Source organism: Pygocentrus nattereri, chromosome 9 (genome assembly GCF_015220715.1).
Source record: "Pygocentrus nattereri isolate fPygNat1 chromosome 9, fPygNat1.pri, whole genome shotgun sequence".
NCBI classification, from domain to species: Eukaryota; Metazoa; Chordata; class Actinopteri; order Characiformes; family Serrasalmidae; genus Pygocentrus; species Pygocentrus nattereri.
This window is the reverse complement of record NC_051219.1, coordinates 17122001-17143617: the sequence shown is the minus strand read 5'-3', so window position 1 is coordinate 17143617 and position 21617 is coordinate 17122001. Positions and strand designations below refer to the sequence as shown.

At 39.5% G+C, this 21617-nt stretch overlaps 2 protein-coding genes across 9 annotated transcripts in view; one reads left to right on the top strand and one right to left on the bottom strand.

The window, feature by feature from the left end:
* The window catches only part of fmnl3 (formin-like 3), a 64937-nt gene extending 52966 nt beyond the window's left edge, over positions 1–11971 (top strand). For 3 of the 7 annotated variants that reach the window (XM_017694294.2, XM_017694299.2, XM_037541347.1), the window contains 11 exons: positions 439–641; positions 1384–1618; positions 2084–2152; positions 2327–2407; positions 2551–2680; positions 2814–2974; positions 3786–3887; positions 4528–4620; positions 4924–5047; positions 6259–6382; positions 10237–11971. In XM_017694294.2, the coding sequence (XP_017549783.2) occupies positions 439–641; positions 1384–1618; positions 2084–2152; positions 2327–2407; positions 2551–2680; positions 2814–2974; positions 3786–3887; positions 4528–4620; positions 4924–5047; positions 6259–6350 (1290 nt within the window). In that variant the 3' untranslated portion in view covers positions 6351–6382; positions 10237–11971. Of the gene's footprint in view, positions 1–438; positions 642–1383; positions 1619–2083; positions 2153–2326; positions 2408–2550; positions 2681–2813; positions 2975–3785; positions 3888–4527; positions 4621–4923; positions 5448–6258; positions 6383–8165; positions 8215–10236 lie in introns of those variants that run through there. The other 4 variants (XM_017694297.2, XM_017694296.2, XM_017694298.2 and 1 more) reach the window with 4 other exon arrangements.
* A 2350-nt stretch (positions 11972–14321) lies between these two features.
* The window catches only part of lrp1ab (low density lipoprotein receptor-related protein 1Ab), a 189255-nt gene continuing 181959 nt past the window's right edge, over positions 14322–21617 (bottom strand). The window contains exons 84-90 of one of the 2 annotated variants that reach the window (XM_037540882.1): positions 21370–21541; positions 19837–19938; positions 19224–19297; positions 19048–19141; positions 18299–18337; positions 16171–16315; positions 14322–14620 (exon numbers count right to left, since the gene is read on the bottom strand). In XM_037540882.1, the coding sequence (XP_037396779.1) occupies positions 14483–14620; positions 16171–16315; positions 18299–18337; positions 19048–19141; positions 19224–19297; positions 19837–19938; positions 21370–21541 (764 nt within the window). In that variant the 3' untranslated portion in view covers positions 14322–14482. The remainder of the gene's footprint in view (positions 14621–16170; positions 16316–18298; positions 18338–19047; positions 19142–19223; positions 19298–19836; positions 19939–21369; positions 21542–21617) is intronic. The other variant, XM_017694300.2, reaches the window with a different exon arrangement.

Genomic DNA, 21617 nt, shown 5'->3' with positions numbered 1-21617 from the left:
ACTGTACACACCGTCATTGCCCTACAGATCTGGCACACAATTTACTTAGCAGACTCCGCAGATCAGTTACTTCTGTCTCACTTAAACTGCAGGCTATTTATTATTGTTATTCATTTTCCAACCTTCTAGTCAGTAACCCATTAAAAAGTGGTATGTTGAATTTATTTACTTCCAATGTGTGCATGATTTCCACATAAATGAAATATATTACATCAACACAAATTAAAATAAAATAGTTTTGATACTTTCTGTATGTGGAGATGAATGAAATTCAGTGCATTTCCATTTTTTCTGGTGTAAGAATGAAGAAAAGTGAATAGTGTTGTGCTTTGTCCAAGCCTGTAGGACGGGACCTGTCCACAACAAATCTTATAGTGTGTCTTAATGTAGAAACATGCTGATGTACTCTGATGAGACAATGTGCCGTGTTCTGTGTAGGAGCTGGATCTGGAGAAGTTCGAGGAATTATTTAAGACTAAAGCTCAGGGTCCCGTGGTGGATCTGTCTTGTACGAAGAGCAAAGTCCCCAGTAAAGCAATGAACAAAGTCCAGCTGTTGGATGCTAACCGCTCCAAGAACCTGGCCATTACCCTTCGTAAGGCCAGCAAGAGCACGGAGGAGATCTGCAGAGCCATCCAGACGTGAGTACCGCCAGCACTCAGCACTTACACAACACTGGCAGAGGGAAAGAGCAGCCAGGTACTCAGATTACACTGGCCTAGACCTGCTGACAGTAACATAAGCATGATGTAATTTAGTATTTATTACATCTCTCTGGTAATTCATTCAAACTAGCAGAGAAATTATGTTGAAAATAGAATATATAAGGAAAATAGAAAATATACCATTTTTGTGTTGTATGGAAAAGAAAAGAAAAGAAAAGAAAAGGAAAAGAAAAAACTTTCCTTTACATGTATTAGATTTTTGTTTTCTGCCATCAAAACAAATTGGGGGGGGGGGGGGTATCAATATGCATATCAATACAGAATGCAAACTGAAAGTAAGTGTCATTCACTGAATAATTAAATGTCCAATTATTTATGGCATTATATATAAAAAATGCATAATGAAAATTAACTGTACAGCAAAACTACAATAACTCCAGACTTTATTTCAATTTTGAAAATTGAATAAAGTTGTCTGTTTTCTTTATATTCAATTGTTTCAGTAAAAATTCACTTCCCTACTTCCTTTATAAAAATATTTAATGACATTAACTTAAAATACATGTGTGTGTGTGGGTGTGTATATATATATATATATATATATATATACACATATACACACACACACACACGTATATAGCCATGATGTCTCACTTATATTACCTCATCTACACAGTTTAGAGTAGAGGAATTCATTAGTGTGTATTGCTGGTTGCAGGTTTGATCTGAAAGCCCTGCCGGTGGACTTTGTGGAGTGTCTGATGCGTTTCCTGCCCACGGAGGCGGAGAGCAAGCTCCTGCGACAATACGAGAGGGAGCGGCGGCCTTTGGAGCAGCTGGCTGAGGAAGACCGCTTCATGCTCCTCTTTAGCAAGATTGAGCGCCTCACACAGAGGATGAACATCATTACTTTTGTTGGAAATTTCAGTGACAACATCAGCATGCTGACCCCGGTGAGCAAGCACGTATTATTATTATATAGGCAATTTAAATAGTTTATTGCTATGTATTTAAATAGTAATAAAGCCCTTAAAATTCTAGAGCCATTATTGTCATATTGACATAGTATTTAATAAATAATTGTAAAATGAATTATAGTTTTTTGAATAAATATATTTACATTTGATTGTGCACTTTTAATGTTTACTATTGGGTTCAATGGCAAACACTGATGCAAAAAGGCAAAACAAGTCTGAACAGACAATAATAATGCTTTAGTAAGTTTCAGTTATAACGTCCATTTCTACATATACCACAAATGAGGTCTTGGTAAAACATTGTTAACATATTTAAATATATAAATAAAAATAAAAAATATAAATAAAATAACACCATCTTGTTCATCACCAATAATATCTGACTTCTGAGGGTTTTTGTAGAATTTGTATGTTTTTTCAAAGTTTGTCTTTATTCTGTAGCAACTCAACGCAATCATTGCTGCATCAGCCTCAGTGAAGTCTTCTCCAAAGCTAAAAAGAATGCTTGAGGTAGGAGATTTTTTTTACACCAAGGACTATGGTGGGTGCACCAAGCCCTAAAACCTTGCCATCTTTACAAATCTTGCTCAGATTTCTTGATGCAAATTGATAGTATATTTTATTTTGATATTATATTTTACATTACATTAATCTGCATATTTTTATCTCTGTTTCTTTCTACAGATCATTCTGGCCCTTGGGAACTACATGAACAGTAGTAAAAGAGGATCTGTCTACGGCTTCAAGCTTCAAAGTTTAGATTTGGTATGATAAAACTATTCTTTTACAGAAAAGTTTAAAAACTGTCTAGGAAGCTGTTCTGCTTTATGAATAAAAGGTATAGCTGTTACCAACTGCACCTCTGTTCATTCTTTAACTGTCTCTGTCCTGTGTTCATGATCTTCCAGTTGCTGGACACTAAATCTACTGACCGCAAGATGACGTTGCTTCACTACATCGCTCTAATAGTGAAGGAGAAGTACCCTGAGCTCGCCAACTTCCACAACGAGTTGCACTTTGTGGACAAAGCTGCAGCAGGCAAGTATTCCCTGAGATTACTGTATGAACAGGCAGATGATTCTGCTCAGCAGTAGGCTTTTAGTTCAGTGATATTGGCCAGGTGGTGTTTGGGCTGATTACTGTATCTGTGTATGTATGTGTGTATATACAGTTTCTCTGGAGAACGTGTTGCTGGATGTGAAGGAGCTGGGTAAAGGCATGGAGCTGATCAGGAGAGAGTGCAGCCTGCATGATCATGCCGTCCTGAAGAGCTTTCTGCAGAGCAGTGACCCACAGCTGGACAAGCTGCAGAAAGACGCCAAAACTGCAGAGGTGATACCATATACAACAGCACGTCATAGGCAGTGAAACAGTGACCTACGGGACATTTAATCAGCCTAAGACCACTGGCCACTCAAGGCCTTTTGAGAGCAGTGAGCTGTTTAATGAAACAAGACTTCTCAAATTCTTAAGTAAAGACTGCACTTCTTCTAGTAACTAGTGTCATACTAGTCCAAGTCATGTAGCCTCTTACCGCAAGTTGCACAATGTGAGGCGTCTCATAGATCAGGGACACTCACTCAAATAGTCACCTAATGACTCACTCTCTCTACCACTGCACCCACACTGCACACTTCAGTAAAGGTAGAGAAAAAATGTAAACAATAATGGTAGACTATAATGTTACATTTACTTTACAATACTACAGTTTAAACTAAAGCTACATCTAGAAGTACTTTTGTATTTCAGGTTGCTCTAAGTTGAGTACTATGTTGAGTGCATTGTAACAATGCCACTGAGTCAGCAAAAGATGTACACTCATGTTGTGTGCTTTGAGGAAAATAGTTCCATGGTGCAAATTGTGCATAATACCTATTTATGTCATCTCTTTGGCAGGGGTGTTCGTGGAGCACAATAGGGGTGAAATAACTCTTTTACAAAAGGAACGGAGTTGAATTGGGCTTAGTATAGCCGACAACCCATGTCTAAATAAATGCTGTGATCGGCCCTGTTAATGGTCTGAGATATGTCATGAAAGCACTAATCCAGACATGCTGCAATGTATAGCCCTTGTTGACACCACTTTTAAATGAGGGAATTTCTCTTGGAATCAGCACCTCTCTTTCTCTGAACGTCCATGCAGGAGGCCTTCAACACTGTAGTCATGTACTTTGGCGAGAGCCCCAAGACCACTCCTCCGTCTGTCTTCTTCCCTGTGTTTGTGCGCTTCATCAAGGCCTACAAGGTGAGCACCACACAGTATACGTATATATACTTATACTCAGCCTAAATGTTGTAATTAGCACCTAAGGCTTATTATAAAGTTATTCATCATAAGATTTATTATCCACTAACTTGCAGCTGATCTGTAAGTTATGAGATATAAAGGTGTGAGAGTGAGGAACTGAAGTGTGGCCCCACACTTGCAGGGGGTAAGAATGAATGTGTATTGTGTTTTTTTTTTTTGGTCAGTGTTATCGTAAGGGCTCATTCATAGGGACGTAGTAGAGAACGGTTATAGGGGGGACTCCTGTGGGGGCCTGGGGAGGGGAGTTTGGGGTGAATAACAGGAAGAAGCAGCTGTGTTCAGCTTAAAGAGCACTCACTGTGTTTAGGCTGGGCTTGGGCCCTCTTGGTACTGACCCGGACACACACACATGCACACGCCTCTTCCTCACATTGTCCTTCACTTGGATTTATGGAGTCGAGCGAGGAAACAGCGAGGCAGCCTGAGGATCTATGTTTTGTGTGTGTGTTTCCCCAGTCACAGTTCTTGGATTTGCTGTTTCTTAAAATGGATCATTTATGTTTCTCATCTGCCTAAAAGTAAAATATCAGTGTTTCTGTTCTGTAACTAAACTTGTGTGTCTGGTACGTGTTTGCAGGATGCAGTTGAGGAGAATGAACAGAGGAAGAAGCAGGAGCAAGCTTTGCGAGAGAAACTGCTTGCTCAGGAGGCCAAACAGCATGACCCTAAGGTATGATGCTGTAACCTCCTGAAACCAGCAGCACAACCCAGCCTGAAAAACATGATAACAAAAGCACCAAAAGTTATTTTCAGTGTTGAAATTTAATTTCCATTATTTCCTATTGAATATTCTTCATTTCCCTCCCTATCTAGTGAGTAAAGGCACTCATGGTCACTTAATGTTTTGAAAAAAAAGGCAGAATAAAAGATTTGAAGTTACCTCAAACATGAAATATATCTCTTATTTAGGGCCTAGATTGTAATTTCAGTAGTGACCACACCCATGTCCTTCTCTCTGACCCCCCACCTGCAGGTGCAGGCTCAGAAGAAAAGGCAGCAACAGCATGAACTCATCGCTGAGCTGCGACGCCGACAGGCCAAAGACCACCGGCCCGTTTATGAGGGCAAGGATGGCACCATTGAAGACATTATCACAGGTGGGACACACAGGACTCAAGCTATAATTCCCATCACCTCTGGGGCGAGAATCAGCGTGGTGGTCCGCTGCTCCTCACGCCAGCAGTGCACCATGTGTTACGTTACCCAGTGTCCACTACAGTACCAGTTAGACTGATACAGTGTGATTTAGTACAAACTCGACTCTCAGGGAACCTGCATTCTGAAGCCATACACACTTCATTAAGAGGACACAAGAAGTTAATCGTGATCTTAAATCACCTTTCGTGTCACTGCAGTCACCAGGGAGGACTGAATTAATCTATATTAATGCTTTGGTCTAAGCTGTTTTTGTCTATACCTCATCTCTAAATATGCATAATGTTATTAACTTGGGAGTTTAGAGAATGTAAGATTTACTAAAGAACACTAATGTTTACAGGTAACACTAGCATATATATATATATATATATATATATATATATATATATATATATATATATATATATATATATATATATATACACACACACATATTTATGTGACAGCCTAGTTGGATGTAATTACACTGACAGTGGGCATTTTTTTTTGGAGATATTTGATATTTGAGACATATCACAAAGTCTCTTGCAGCCAGTGAAACATTGGCTCCCAAACAAATTTCAGATTAATTATTAATTATTATAATAGATTCATTATTTTGACTGCACTTTTATATATATAGTGTGTGTGTGTTTGGACACACCAACTTATAGAGAAGTATTTCATCATTTTCATTGACATTGTCATTGATAAACAGAAATATTGGCCTTCTGTAAGATACAGCTATTTAGACATACTGTACCTCACTTCATCACAACACATCTGAATGGTTCAAACGAATTAAGGATAAACGTTCTACTAGGGAACTTTTATCAAGGCACACCTAGTAATTAGGATGATGTAATAGTTGGTTCAGCAGATTCCAACTCTAAATTTCACTCAAATATAAACTACGTAAAGTAGAATAAATAAATAAATAATAACATACATATAACTGAACACTATTTGTAATTTAGAGCAATTAAGCATAAACATTAATACGTCTTGAAAAGCAGACTTTCATGCATATTGCTACTGTATTATTAAACATTTTCTCTCTGAAGGTTTGTCTGTAAGAACAGTCTCTTTCCTCCCCCAGGGGCAGAAAAGTCCCTTGACCTTAATGTAACTAGCTGTAACATTCTCTTTGTGCCGTCCCTCCCTCCCTCAGCGCTGAAGAGTGTGCCGTTCACCGCACGCACGGCCAAGCGGGGTTCGCGCTTCTTCTGCGACACCAACCTGTATGACGAGTCCAACTGCTAGCTACCCCCAAAATACTAGCCCTAATGCTGAAGGTTGTCCAGTTCTCTTTCGCATCCCCCCTTAAAACCCTGCATGCCCACGAGACACGTGCATGAACCTGTCGTTTTCTCCACAGTGCACCAGCACCACCTTACTAACCTGGGGTTATGTGTGTATCAGAGAGTGCAGATCTGGGATCAGCTGTTGTTTGCCAGGTCCTGGATGAATGGAGCTATAATGGACAGGCAGGAGCTGATCCGAGATCAGCACTAGAATGCTGATATATCTGATATAGGAGTGTGGCAGTCCAGGTTACGCATGATCACCCATCTGGATGCTGTGGTAAGGACTGTCACAGCCAATCCGCTGGGACGCTGACAAATGGACTGCTGAATTGCTGTACATTTATTTGTACTTGTAATGAAGTCTTTTCATCAGTTATAGAGTTATAGATCTAGAGCGAATTGGTTTTTTAACGCATAGAAATGTGCCATCTAAGAATTTATCATTGTTATTGTTCAGTAAAACATCTAATTTACACACTTTTTCAGTTTTGCACTAGAACTGTGAGATTGATGTGGCTAATGGAAGGATTGGAATTAGGGCTGGGACACTAAGCAACCTAAAAGAACCTAAAAATAAGTTTTCTGAATGGATGGATTTAAAAATGCTTTTTGGCCAAAATCTTCTCACATCTATCCTATTAGGCAACATATTGATCACCATTTCATGCCATAACTTTCACCACCACTGTGAACAATTTTGACTTGGTAAGTTTCTCTAGAACAGAGAGACACTAAATCACTTTGTTTACATCATGATTAAATTATACAGATATCGAAAAAATCTGTGCAATTCTCCTTTAACACGAATGGGGTCTTTCACCTCAGAGCTAAAGGTTGCTTATGGTTTGTCAGCTCATTTTAATGCTAGCTCCACGCTGAAGCAGAGCCTCAAACTCCAGCTCCTCTGAGAGTCAATTAAACTTTTAGCAGAATGGGCTGTTACCCATTGACTGTAGGTTTGAGCCAAACTGGCTATAAGAAAAACGATAACCTTACTGCCTGATGGATCCATGTCTTGATCCTCTGTTTTTTCCCCACGAGTGTCTAAAAAAGTGTTTTGGAGCCCAAGTCTTAGTGTGCTAAAATCATAGCTGCTTTTATCCTCTGGAAAAATCATCAATGGGGAAAAAAGTCCTTATGACAACTGAATATTATAACGAAAACATTACTGTTAATAGGAATTAAATGACTGTTTCTGTCGCCATTTTGCCCTTGAAGCAGAGTGGCCATCACTTACTGCTGTTTGCATGCAAAATGGAAAGACAAAACATTCAACAAACAAATACATTTGAAGTATTGACTCCTGACCGTTACTGATAATTATTCATAAATCGCTTGGGGGTCTGAGCCCTAAAGTGAGTGTGCAAAAATGCAGATGAAATTCTGTCTTACTGTATCAGAAACCACTTAAGCACATCTGTTTAAGATTACTTAATACCCTGAGATGAATGATGATTTAGGAATGCAGTCTAAATCATGATAATTAGTTGGGTTATCAGCTTCCATTACTCATCAGCTATATTAGCCTCACAGCTCCAGTGCAAAACAGAAGAAGCGAACTTTGAACAACAAACATGTCTTGCCTGGTCCGCTACTCTAATTTAGACCTGAGACTCACCTGAGAAACAACAGCACAGCAGTGCCATTTGCCGTATATCACCCCTGAGGTTTGGCATGTGAAACAGTCCTTATGATATTTTGATGGTTTGACTTCCTCTAACCTGCTAGTTTCATTTCTCCCGACGGCTAATGGTTTCTCCTACCTTTCCAGCAGAGCAGAGGATTGAGCTGAGTAGATATGGGCCTTTACTAAACAGAGGGTAAGAGGGGAGCTTTACTCCTGTCTGCCTTTCAGCCGATGGCAGTGGTGCAGCTGCTTCATCTACTGCTGTGCTGCAATGAATCAACTGCTCTGCAGCTTCTGTGGAATATGTCTGTATCTGAAAAGGCTATTTTTGCTAGAATAAGGTGTTGAATTTGCTTTACATGTGCCTACATGCTGTGTTTTGTTTTTTTCTATTTTTGTTGTGTTCCACATTTTAGAAAAGTTAGAATAGTTTAATGAAGACAACAGATTCACTTTTTTTTAATAGAAGTTTTATACTTACTGAGAACGTGTTGGCTGCAGAAACTATTTGTTAGGTGACATTGGAATGTGTGTGAACAATATATATAACATATATAAGTCGTCCTCTACAGGGAACAAGCTTATAAATGGATTTTAGTGCAGTTTCTATTTACTTGCTGAGTTGCATATGACTAAACTGCTCTGCTAGTCTTTTAAACAACTTTTAAGCATTTAAACCTAAAGGCCATTTCATCCTAAATCACCTACAGCCTGGCGTTTCACACCCTGGACGTTCATGAAAACAGGCTTAAATGATTGAAGTGAAATATTAACTGGGTAGCAGTAAAATATTTAACTTAAAAAAAAACGATTCATATATTTAACTACTTTCATACTGATATTCCCACAGTAGGTTTATCAGGTGTACTTTTGTCTGTAAAGTCTTTGAAAGTGACTGCTGAATGATTAAAGTAATTTCTGAAGCTTCTCCAGTTCAAACTGCAAATGTCCAGGACCCTGCATTTCTGCAAACCCTAATCCTATTTCCTTTTAACATTCTAATGAATAAACAGAGTTCTGTCTGATTAATATACAAAATATACGTGTTTTTATGAGGTGTTTTACTTGCAAGTACGATATGAGGAAAGAAAACAATAAGATGAAAAGATTTTCAAACGAAACTTTAATTAAAAGTCATTCTGTACGCAGTTAAACTCAGTCATTAAGATTCAGTTTAGGACCTGATGGGTAAACTTCATGGGTAAAAAAGTGCTTAGCGTTTGGAGGACAGCCTTGACATTTTGCCTGATGGCATGATGTGATTTTTGGCTGTAGGTGAGTTAGTGTGGAAAGACCAGTGAGTCTTCATTGAGTGTGTCTTGAGTTTTGACCGGAATCATATGCATTAAGTCTTGACTCGATGAAATTCTAATGTGGTGCTATAATAAAGACTGAAGCCATCATGACAGAGAGGCATCTTAATGCTTTAGGAAAGAAAGCAGAGCTCCTTGTTTCTGGTCATGTCTGTTGTCCTTTTTGCATGGAATGCTGTGTGTGACTGCTCCGGCTAACCTGTCTGCCACGTCTGCTCTGTTCTACGGCTTGTGACAATGGCCTGCATGCTTTCCTGCAGTGTTCAGCAAGTTCTGCAGAGGACTTCAGTGTACACAGGTTACAGAGTGCTGGTTTAAGCAGAAATAGTCTCTTTACTGTTCTGGAAAGCCTCCCAAGACCTTGCTGATCACTTGATCTGTCTTTTCAGATGTCCTGGAAAGTCGTGTATGCTGCGTGTTTGTGTACTTGCTATATTTTTTGATAGATTCATCTTTGTGATTGCAGTTTACTGCTTGTGTTTCTGATCTGACAGAGATAAAGAACAGTGGGAAGATCACATTCCCTAAAGACATACTATTGTAAATGATGTAGTGTACTGTGAAATCTTAAATTTTACCAATTTAATTTGGTTAATTATTTGAGTATGATTCAGAATTCTTTTTAAAATACAATGAATACAAACAGAATCTAGACAAAGATTTTTTTTGTGCTTATTTTCTATTTGAATGTAGCCTCAGAATTTTGTCCAAAATACCAGTGCATGTTAGTGAAGTCTTTTTTTCTACACCTTTACAAATCATTAAACTACAAAATTAGACTACAAAATAAGTCTTGTGTGCATTAAACATGTGTTTCAGTGAGTACTGCTAAGTCTGAAGTTTTGTGGTCCCATTTAACTGCGGTGTTCCCTGCTCTAACTCTCTCCCTTCCCCACTCACAGATCTCCGAAGCCAGCCCTTCCTGCGAGCTGACGCGGTGATCCGAAATGGGTGGAAGCGACCCTAAAGACCCCTCACACACTCACCCTGTCCCAGCCTCCCCGCTTTGCCCTTGAAAGTGGCACCTCTCTGCAACTCACAGTGACTGTATGTATAGGCCGGGACCAAACTGCCATCCGGAAGGTGTCGGCTGGGGGAGGGGGGTCCTTATTTATTCACGGAAAAGGAAGACCTTTCTGACTGCTGCACTGGAGGCTCCTTCTCTCTCAACAAAACTATAAAAACATAGACATGAAACGTTACCACCCTTTCCTCACTCACACAAACATACACACACAAAGCCCAAAGAGCATCAGTGTGCGGCCTTGCTGGGGGCGGGGAGGAAAAAGGCGACTTCCCGGACAGTGGTGTGCACTGAGGAGACCACAAACTTTTCCTTCCCAAATCTGAAGAGCCGGCCAACAACAGTGACACTCCAACAAACATGGCCTTCCTCACATTGTGCAATCTAAAGTAAAACTCATTGATGGAGAGACTGGCCCGAGGGGATGCCTGGATATTTAGGGCCTTTTTCTCCCAGCTTTTTTTTTTTATTACTTGTTTTTTTATTTTCTGGTTTTTATTTTTTTTTTGCAGATACCTACACAGTGACATGAGGACATTGAGGAAAGCTAGTCAGACCAAACCTTTTTTCATTTTTTTGTTCTTAAAGAAGTACCTTTTTATCCAGACAGTATTATTTGCATAAATATTTAGCCAAAAATGTTCATACTTTTGTACTGATTTTTTTTTGTACTTACTTTTTTGTATCATCTACTTAATTTTGTAACAGCTACTTAACCTGTAAATAGCCAAGTATCCTAAAATTGCAGTGCATTGTATTGTAGATTTAAGGGGGCATATTTTAAAATGCTGTTGCTGTTAGGGGTCTGTCATACTGTAGCAGGCAACTGTGTATGTGCCTTGCATTAAGTGCACCTATCCTTGTGTTGTACAAAACTGCTAACATTTTGTTACATTAAGCGGTTAGTTTTACTGACTCTGTATAGTTTAATGACTCGTATCTGCGCACCTAGACTTTGCTCATGAAAGCCTTAATGTGCATGCACCTCTCGTCCTTTGACGTTAGCTCTAGGCTGCATCATGTATACATGTGCATTTTTGATATTTTCCTTTAACTAAATGTCAAATGTATACCACAATTATGACGACTACAGTGAAGTAAGTGTTATGTTCAATAGATCAACATGAAAAAGAGCCACTGAACACTCCAGGTTCCATCTCAATGCCTTATGCTGAAGAGATGAGGCAGAATTTCAGGTTATGGTTTACTCATACATGATGACAGCCTGTAATTGGTTTGGTGGGTTATGATTATTCTATATTATTTGGGAACACTGAAATGTTCTGAGGATGGTGGTTTCCCTTGCACTAGCCATAGAGAAGCAAAAATGATTGCGAGATTGGGCACAATAGGAATGTCATAAAAAGGGACACATCACTATAGTAGCACACTACGTAATGCCTCTGTGTTTTAGAGGAAGAAAGTGTATATGCAACACTAGGTCTTATGCTGTGGATTTGTTTTATAAAGTCTCTTAAATTATGTCATTTGTTTTATGGAAAAGACAAAACTGTGCTGTTGAAGGCCATTCAAATACTGCACCACTGTACCAACGTAAGCCATTCCAAATTGTGAAAAGAAGCACAAATAAAGGTAGAATGTACCTGATTGTACCTCTTATCTTTGCATCCGTTTGCTCATGAAAACAGATAATGAATTCAGCACATTGGACTTTTTTGTCATATAAGCTTTTTTCTATGAAGCTTAGAACTTGGTGGTAAGGCAAAAATCTCAATACTTATCAATTCTAAATATTTACTTGATACATGCGTCACAATTCTGTTTTCTTCTAAGGTTGGTTACTGTCAAAAACTATTAATATATAATTTTATTTAACATACTGAACTGCAGTTTGATTAAAAAAGGCTAGTTATGCTCTCTTTGTAATAAAACATGGTTGCTCAGAGCTTGTAAAGTACTGACAATATCCACAGTGTGCTCTGTAAAGCATATTGTGATATAATGTGACAGTTTCATTACAATAACAATATTGTCCACCACTATTCAAGCACCCTAGATTCTCCAAAGGTGTTTATTTAACAAATGAATCTGCATTTTTTGTTGTTTACATGATACTGAGGTTTTAATTGGCTAAACACTGTAAGACATCCTAGTTTCCTAAAATTGAAACAAGTGCATTTATTGTTTTTAGAACCGGAAAATCTGCCATCATTTGCTGTGCATCATTGGGCAAATCACATCGTAATACTCCCTGTCTTAGTTGCAATTTCCTTCTGAGACTCCAGCAGTGCGAAGTAGGCCACTGAACCAGAAACCAGGTTTATTTTCTGTACACACTGATTTTTATTTTGTAATTATAACAATATCCGTTTACTTTCTGTAGTTTATGAAGTTCTCCAGCAAAAAATAGTGAAACATTACTCTATCTCTCAAAAAGAAGGGCTGAGCCACCATGCATTTCTACTATAAAAAGCAGTTTAATTATTCTGTATATATAAAAAGAAAAAAACAGAATTAAAACAAAATCAACAAAAGTACCGAAATGGTGGTAAGAGTTGTATGTAAGCAGTTTATGATTGATTGGAAAAAAAAAAAAAAAAACACAAAGTAGACCTTAGACTTCACTAAATTACATCTGACGGTGAAAACGAGGTGGACATGGAAGTTGCAGACGGTGAACACTGTTAACGTTTCCATGTTACATGCATTAGTCTGTGGCAGACCTGGCTGGCTTTTCACCTCTGAAAGAAGCAGCGGGTTGAGCTGATTTTCCCTGTGGGGAAAAAAAAATGACAATGGCAGCACTAGCAGCGAGGCAGTGAGTCAGGGCAGGAGGGCAACTTGAGTCCACAGACTCCACACACGCACACATATGCACATCCACACACAGCAGAATGAACTTCCAAAGAGCATTTAAAAACAATGTCACCACGCTATTAAAAGAAAAAAAAAAAAAAAAGAAAATAATAAACTGAATTGGTATATAATAGTTATCCCTTGAAATCCCACCAAATGAAAACAAAAGCTTGGCAATTCCATTTTTCCTCCTTATGGTCCCTTTCCTCCTGGAAGACATGGCATCAGGGGAGACTAACAAACAATTCATTCCCTGCTTCCAACTATCATTCCTTTGGACAACTGCTGACACACATACAAAGGCCACAAAGACAACCTGGAATCAGTTCTGGAATGTCCTCTCAAAATAACCACTTTTACTCCGTCTGTCTACCAGATCAATCTTTCATTCATTCATTCATTCATTCACTTATGACAGTACTGTACCCTACACAAACTCTAAAACCGCAAATGATTATATACTGCTGTATGGTTGCTGTTCTTGGGAATATTTTTCAGGTCACTTCCGTTAAAATGTATATATATATATATATATATATATATATATATATATATATATATATATATATATATACGGAAATATATATAAAATCCATCTGTGCAAGGAGTAAGACAATCATCATAAGCCTAGTTTACCATGTCTCCTCACCCACACACCCACACACTCACACACCCCTCTCCTCCAGCAAAACACACCAACACACACACACACACACACACACACACACACACACACACACACACACACACACACACACACACACACACACACACAACACACACACAGGGGACATGGACCAATCAGAACTCGGCATTCAGCCCGCCTCCTCCTCTCAGTTACTGGATCACTGGCAAAAACAAAACAAAACAAAACAAAACAAACAAACAAACAAACAAAAAAACCCCAAAAACTTGGCTATTTCCTATTCATATGAAACAATGGTTTCTACACAGTTCATACATAAAAAACAATCAAAATAGTTCCATTGTTGTTACTCTGTTGTTGGCATCTCATTTAGCACAGAGGTAGAGGCTACATGGAGGGGGGAGAGAGGGTTGCTAGGTGAGCAATGACTACCCAAAAAAAAAAGAAAAGAAAAAAAAAAAAAAGGTATAGAAAAATGTTTTCTTTTTTTGACCGGAAGGATTTGTCAAAGAATAAAATATAATACTGCAATCACATACAAAAGTAGTCCTTCATTTTTTTTTTTTTTTTTAACATTTTATACAGTGTTCTCACTCTCGTTGTTGCTTTTCTTCTGATGTTTAAAGGCATGAAGGGGAGTGGCATCTGAGGGAGGGTGGCTCTATGCCAGCGGGTCGCCCATGTCCTCGTCCCCTGCGGACAGCAGCTCCTTCTTCTCATCTGTGCTGGCCAGAGAGTTGCGGCTGTTGTGGGCGCCCATGTAGAGTGTGGCATACACAGGGTTGGTGAAGTTAGTGGGCTGAGGGAGAAAGAGATACAGAGGTTAGCCAACATGAACAAAATACACTTCCAGTCCAAACTCTGCTTATTTTTTTTGGAGCTACGAAGCTCAAAAATATTGGTGCATAGCTAAAAACAGTAGCAGCAGCCATATGATCAGATAACAGGGTAACACTTTTCTCGGATAGCCACCTGTAGATGCTTGGTGGATGTTAACCATGCCTTTAACTACTATATAATTAAATATCTATTAATTAATATCATCTTCAAAACTGAAACTTACCACTTATCTGGTAGTGATGGGATCCAAGTGTTGCAATGTCCACAAATACAGCCGTTTTATGTACAATCCAAAACAACCAGTAAACCTGTGTTTTCACGAGTGTTTATGTTTTAACCAGAGACTATTTTATCCCACAACAACCTGTGCATCCGAATGTGTTTAAAAATACCTTTTGAACAAAAATCTTCTCAAAACAATGATGTCAAAGCATCAGGCAATGTGCTTAATTCTCATCACCGCCACTGTGAACACCTCTAATTTCAAAAAGATTCTCTAGAATAGAGCATTTCACATCAAACCACTCTGAATGACTTTAACCATTTCATACAGAAACTGCAAAATCTGTGGAACTTCATTAAACAAAATTCACTCTAAGCCTAAACATAACCTCGATCCAAAACCTAAGCGTAAGCCTTACACTAAACCTAATCTTGGCACTAAACCTAATCTTAACGAGGCAGGCAAAATTCACCAGATAGTTTGTTGATCATTTGAACACCTGTGGATAATCTATAGGGGACTATCTAAACAAAACTGAAGAGTTAACAGTACATCATTCAGTCTCCTTATAAGCAAGTCTGTTATGGAGTAATTAAAAAGGGTGTGATGATTTAGGACATGAAGTTTGCAAAGTGCTAACTGATGCCAGTGCAAAACTGGAAAACATCAGACACTGAACGTGCCTTGGCTACAAGGGTGAAGAGTGTGTCAAACTGAATTTTTAGATTTCAGTTACAAACAGCTGAGAGATTAACAGATAGGGCTGTCATGATCATAAAGTTTTAACCAACAATTATCACACACACGACTGCGATGCACAATTTAACTGTCCTTTTTCCACTGTATGCAAATATTGAAGTACAAAGTATCGCCAAAACAACTGATTAGCCATTTTGCTTCCTAGTTGTTTATTTAAACAAATGTCTAGCTAAACAGCATCTTGTGGAGTCAAATCAAAGCTGCGTTTATCTGTAAGAGACTTGTTGAACTGCAGGTCAGCTATCAGAGCTGACTGCCAGAAAGCATGCTGGCGATACTAGACAGCCATGCTTGGCTATTACTACAGCACCTGTTACAGCACAGCTTGGATTTTCATCATGTTATGAACCATGTTGTGAGATTTTAAAACGCAACAAGCAGCATCATGTTTGTGTAGCTTGAACCATCTGCATATTTGTGTGTAGTAGATCTCCATCATTATATCATACCTTCATTACAGAACCCTGAGGAGGGAAAACAGCTCATGCTGCCATTGTTTATTTGTGCATGTAGGATGTAATGGTTACCTTGTCTGGGTCCAAAGTGAAGTCTGAGTCTAGCAGCTCTCCGGCATCATCGTCCGGCTCTCCTTCGTAAATCTTGTATGCAGGGTTCCCAATCTCTACATTCATGGCTCCATTAGTCATCCTCTGGTGCTGGAATCCCTTAGCACTGTTGATACACATACACACGAGGGGGGGAGTGTCAGTCCCCATTCGAGACTCTAGGAGGTTGTTTAGCAAACAGTCGAGGCACAAGAATACACAGTGTCGAGGAGGCCTAGACCCAAACTACTCACAGACACGGCCAGCACACACTACACATCATAATTCATACTAGGGCTGGGCGATAAAATAAAAAATTTAAAAAATCATATTTCACAATCAATTTTTGTGTACTTGGCCACTAATTCAGTCTGCTTAAAGTGGAAAATACAAGACAGTCTCATCACTATAGTGGAGGTGGAATTGAGCTGGCATTATTTTAGCACAATTAAATCATTAAAACCCATGTGTCAAACACAAGGCCCAAGGGACAAGTCAGGCCCATGACACAGTTCTATTTGGCCCATGAAAATGTTGTAATTTTCTATTCTTAGCAGCCCGTTTCACCCTGGATATGCACTACAGTCCCCAGCATGCACCACAACATAGTGTGCATTCTGACCACCTTCTGCCAACAAATATCTGTGGGTCAGCGGTTACAACAAAAGAAAAGATGCCTGGTGTCTAATAAGCAAATCAGCAGTTTAAAACAACTACCTAATACAATTCATTCTTATTTAGAATTATTTTTGAGTAAGTATTCAACGCCTATTTTGCCGTTCTAGTTTTGGCATATTTTGAATAATTAATAGCCCATTCTGGTCGTGGCACAAAGTTACATACAAATGAAATAAAAACAGATGGCAGACAGATTAGCTGAGATTTTTTAATATGGCCCTTTTAGTGGTTGTGTGACAACCCTGCATTAAGATGTAAACAAAGACATTTTTGTTTAATGTGAAATGCTCCATTGTAGATAAAGTGTTCAGTGCGGCAATTAATGCCTCTAAAAACTCTTGCACAGATGGTTATTATATGAAATTTCAGTATGATTAAACAGTACACAAAGAACAGTCCTTTCTTCAGATTTACCAATACTTACCACGATACACTTCTAAAACACTATTGTAAATATATATGCACACTTAAAAACTTGTATGAATGTGAATGTTCATTGACGGATTAGATAGTAAATAAAATGGCTATATTTGCATTACAGACATTGTGAACCCCATAGAAAAAAAAATCGTAGTTGGTAAGTTTCAGCAGAACAAAGCATTTCACATCAAACTACTCTGAATGACTTTCCCTCTCAAAGATTAAATAATGAAAAACTGGTAAATTCTCCATTAAACTGCTCTATTGTAGCCTAATAACAATCATGGAACGCAACAATCCATTGTTTTACCAACCATTGATTCAGTGAAACTGACTAAAACATTACAGGGAAATATTATTCACATTAAATTCATTAAATAAGTGAGCAGATTCCATTTCAGTCCACCATTATCTTTCTTGTCAATCATGCTGGTGGTACCTGTTAACACTGCCCTGTCACCCAGCCCTAAACTCAACCACACACGGCACACACACGCACCCACACCCGCACCCACACCCACACCCCCCCCCCCAGACACGCATGCAAGAAACCATCACATTTGAGGGAGCATCCAATAGCTTTCATGCGGACGCTGCCACAGTGGGCGTGTCCACGCTGCTGGCTCAGAAAGCTGGATATCCACAAGACAAGATTCACTAGAGCTCACACAAGCACAACGCAACTGTTCACTCACACTGACGCACACCTACATACAGACACGTCTACAGGATGAGGAGGGGCTCAGACACACAGAACACAGCCCACCGCTGCATCCTGCACGCAACCAGCCGATCTATTTTAGCTTCACTCAATAGATCCCTGTGTTCTAAAGGCTCGTCTAGGCAGAAGCACGATTAAAAAAAAAAAAAAAAAAAAAAAAAAAAAAACACGGCACAGGGACGGGGATGGACTGATACACTGTGAGTGTGAAAGAAAAGAGGAGGAGAGGAGGATGGAGGCATGGAGGTACAGATGGAGGATGGAAGCCTGCTGTTAGAGAGTTAGAGTTACCGCAAGCATCTGGAGCTGGGCTTGGCCCGCCTCATAGACCTGGAGACAGAGACACACAGTTACCCACACACACAGAGAGAGAGAGAGAGAGAGAGAGAGAGAGAGAGAGAGAGAGAGAGAGAGAGAGAGAGAGAGAGAGAGAGAGGGGAAGGAAGGAAGGAAGGAAGGAAGGAAGGCATGAAGTGATACTTGGAGAGAGAGCAAGAGAGAAAGATCAAGTGTGAAAAAGAGAATTGCAGAAAAATCAAATAGGAGAACAAGAGAGGAAGAAAGTATGAGAGAGAAAGAGAGAGAAAGAGGGAGACGGCAAGAGTAAATGACCAAGAAAAGAATGAATGGGAGAAAGGACGGAGGGAGTGAGAGAGAGAGTGACAGAGACCAGAAGGAACAAAAAGAGAAAATTAGCGAGGGAGAGAGAATAAGAGAGAAAGACAAATAGAGAACATCAGAAAGAGAGAGAATGTGAAACAGAGAATAAGAGAGAGACAGGCAGGTAAATAGACGGACAGACTGATAGCCGAATCGATAGATAGAAAGGTTAACGAGTGAGAATCGGCCGTTGAGGTAAAGTAAAAGAGGAGTGATGGGGGTTAAAAGAGTGCTAAAAGAAAGCCTGAGTGTGTGAAGAGGGTGGTGAGTACGAGCTGATCAGTAAATCTAGTTGAGGGAGTTCATTATCTGGTTCAGTGAGTGACACACTCAGACTCTCAGCAGCTCATCTGTATCTCCACTGAGAGACATTTACTCACCCTCGCATTCTCTTCTTATACCACAAGATGGCGCCAACCACCAGGAGCGCCAGTATTAGCAGCAGTAGCACTGGAATGATCACAGAGGCAGCGTCTGCACACAGAGAGAACATGTTAGAGACCACCTCAGGTCACCAGCCCTGACAGCGATGTTATACACAGAAACAGCCACTTACTTCCAGACGAATCTCCAGAACCTGCAGGATAGGCAGTGATCTCACATCGATACCCGTGCCAGCCTGAAGGACACCTATAAACACATTAGAACAAACACTTAAGAGGACTGCTAGCTGATTTGGTTTTGAGCCAGGGTCAGACCAGGTTTGGGAGAATTTTCCAGTCCTAGGATCTTGTAGCCTTTTTATGAGTATTGTGGGGTAAAATGTTCGATTTGCAGTAGCAAAAAAGAGGGAGGGTCTGCAAAAACCTTTAGAAATGAGTGATGATTGTGAGCCTGATGTATTTGTTTATCTTGTTTTGTATGTAGTCTACTTGTATACAACATAGGTATAACCATTTAAGTCAGGAGTTAAGCCAGTTGTGTTTAGTGTCTATGGCTAAGAGGGCTGGAGTTCAGTACAGTTAGATGATTTCCTTACTCAAACACCTCTAATTCAACACAACAATTACCAGTTTCAACATATGTTTTAGAGCAGGTTCTAAAGGAGCAGGTCTCATGTAATACATTATCCTCAATGTAGTCATCTACAGTACTGTGAGTGCATATATTACAGTGTGTGTGATGGAAGGTCTGTGTTATGAATGAGGGTCTGGGAGTGCTGTTCTTACTTGCACTGTGGAAGCATGGTGCGATGATCTATAGAACAGAGTCCGTTGATGCAGAAGTTATTGCAGTTGTAGCAGCTGGGCTGTAGTATGTCACTACCACAGCTACAAGAACATAGAAAACACAGTACTTGCTTTAACTCAACAATGCAACCATTTACTAAGTAATAGCTTAGCACTGATACCAACAGTTTAGTATTTATATTATACTTGTGGACACAATATCCATTAATATACTACTATTATACTAGTGGGGACCTTTAGGGCCCTCTAGGCCTTCAGAGAAGGGTTAATGATTTCTGTGAACTTAAAAAAAATGTAATTTTATTTTGCTTTTATTTAATACAGTCATCATACTGGTATTGTAGAAATATTTTTTAATTTTTGGTAGGAAACAAAAAGGTAAATTCTTGAAATTCCAAATGGAAAACTAGTCCAGCTTTTTAAGGCCTAACCATTGGATAGTTTGGCTGTATTTACCAAGATACCAGAGGAAAAATCCTAAATGGATAAAGACATAATGCATCAGCATTATGGAAGTCCTAGATAGGTCACTGACTGTGCACAGAACTGCATTTCAGTGCTTCGGTCAGACATTAGAAACTGAAAACAACGACGACAGCTTGTTTCTGACAGCTGGAGATTGCTTGGACAGTTCCTCCAGAACGTCCTATCATCTGTTTGAATTTTCAGGCTTCTGAATGGCTGGTTTATAATTTCTCTGACTGTATCCATCCGACCTGTCCAGGGTGTATCCTGCCTTCCGCCCGAAGACTGCTGGGATAGGCTCCAGCTCCCCCCCGCGACCCTGACGGAGAAGCGGCTTAGAAAATGGATGGATGGATGGATGTATCCATCCATATTGTTGCTGGTCTTCCTCTTCCTCTTTAACCTTAGCATAATGGTCTTTTCCAATACACTGGTTCTTCTCAGAATATATGTCCAATATATGATTCAGTGTAGTTATCAGGACTTGGAGTGAGAGGTGAGGCTGGATTTGTTTGAGGTTCCATTTGTTTCTCTGCTGCCCAAGTTCAAAAGCACATGTACCTTTTCCGTCTCACTTATTTATTGTCCAGCTTTCACACCCAACAAGAACCACAGAGAAGGCCTTAGCCTGGACTATTGTAATTTTTCTTTGTAGAGAAATCATCGTATTTAAAACTCTTTTCAAGCTTTTTCAAGTTCTGCTGAGCTCTAATGTCCTTAATGTAAAATCTCCAAAAATGTTAACGTGACTTAGCATTAGCTTAGTACATACAATACTACTATCCCATACTCCATAGGGGTGCCAGCATGAACAAACATTATTATATGGGTGTCTTTTTTTGTTTTTGACATTTTTGGCCAGAACTATTACTAACAGTCATGGTTTGTCCATTAGTTTAAAGAATTCGACTTTAAAAGCAGCAAATATCAAAGTCCATGAAGGAAATTTCAAGCAGAGGAATCATTATTGCGCCCCTAAACGTCTGCCACTTAGGTCTCTAATATGTATACCTTTTACTGGAAATAATAGCAAAGAGTGGTTTGTACCTGCATGCCACTCCTTCGGGGCGCTTTGGCATACACTTGCCATCTCCACAGTACATGCACTTGTCCACGCTGCAAGTGGGCCCTTGGAACTGTGCTGTGCAGCGACACTGCTTGGTCCCATTGGCTGTCTGCAGACACGTCCCTCCATTGTCACACAAACCATCGCAATGCCCTGGATAGCAGGGGACAGCAGAGGAGGGGTTTAGGAGAAACTCTATGCTGCAGGAATGACTGACACATGCTGTAGG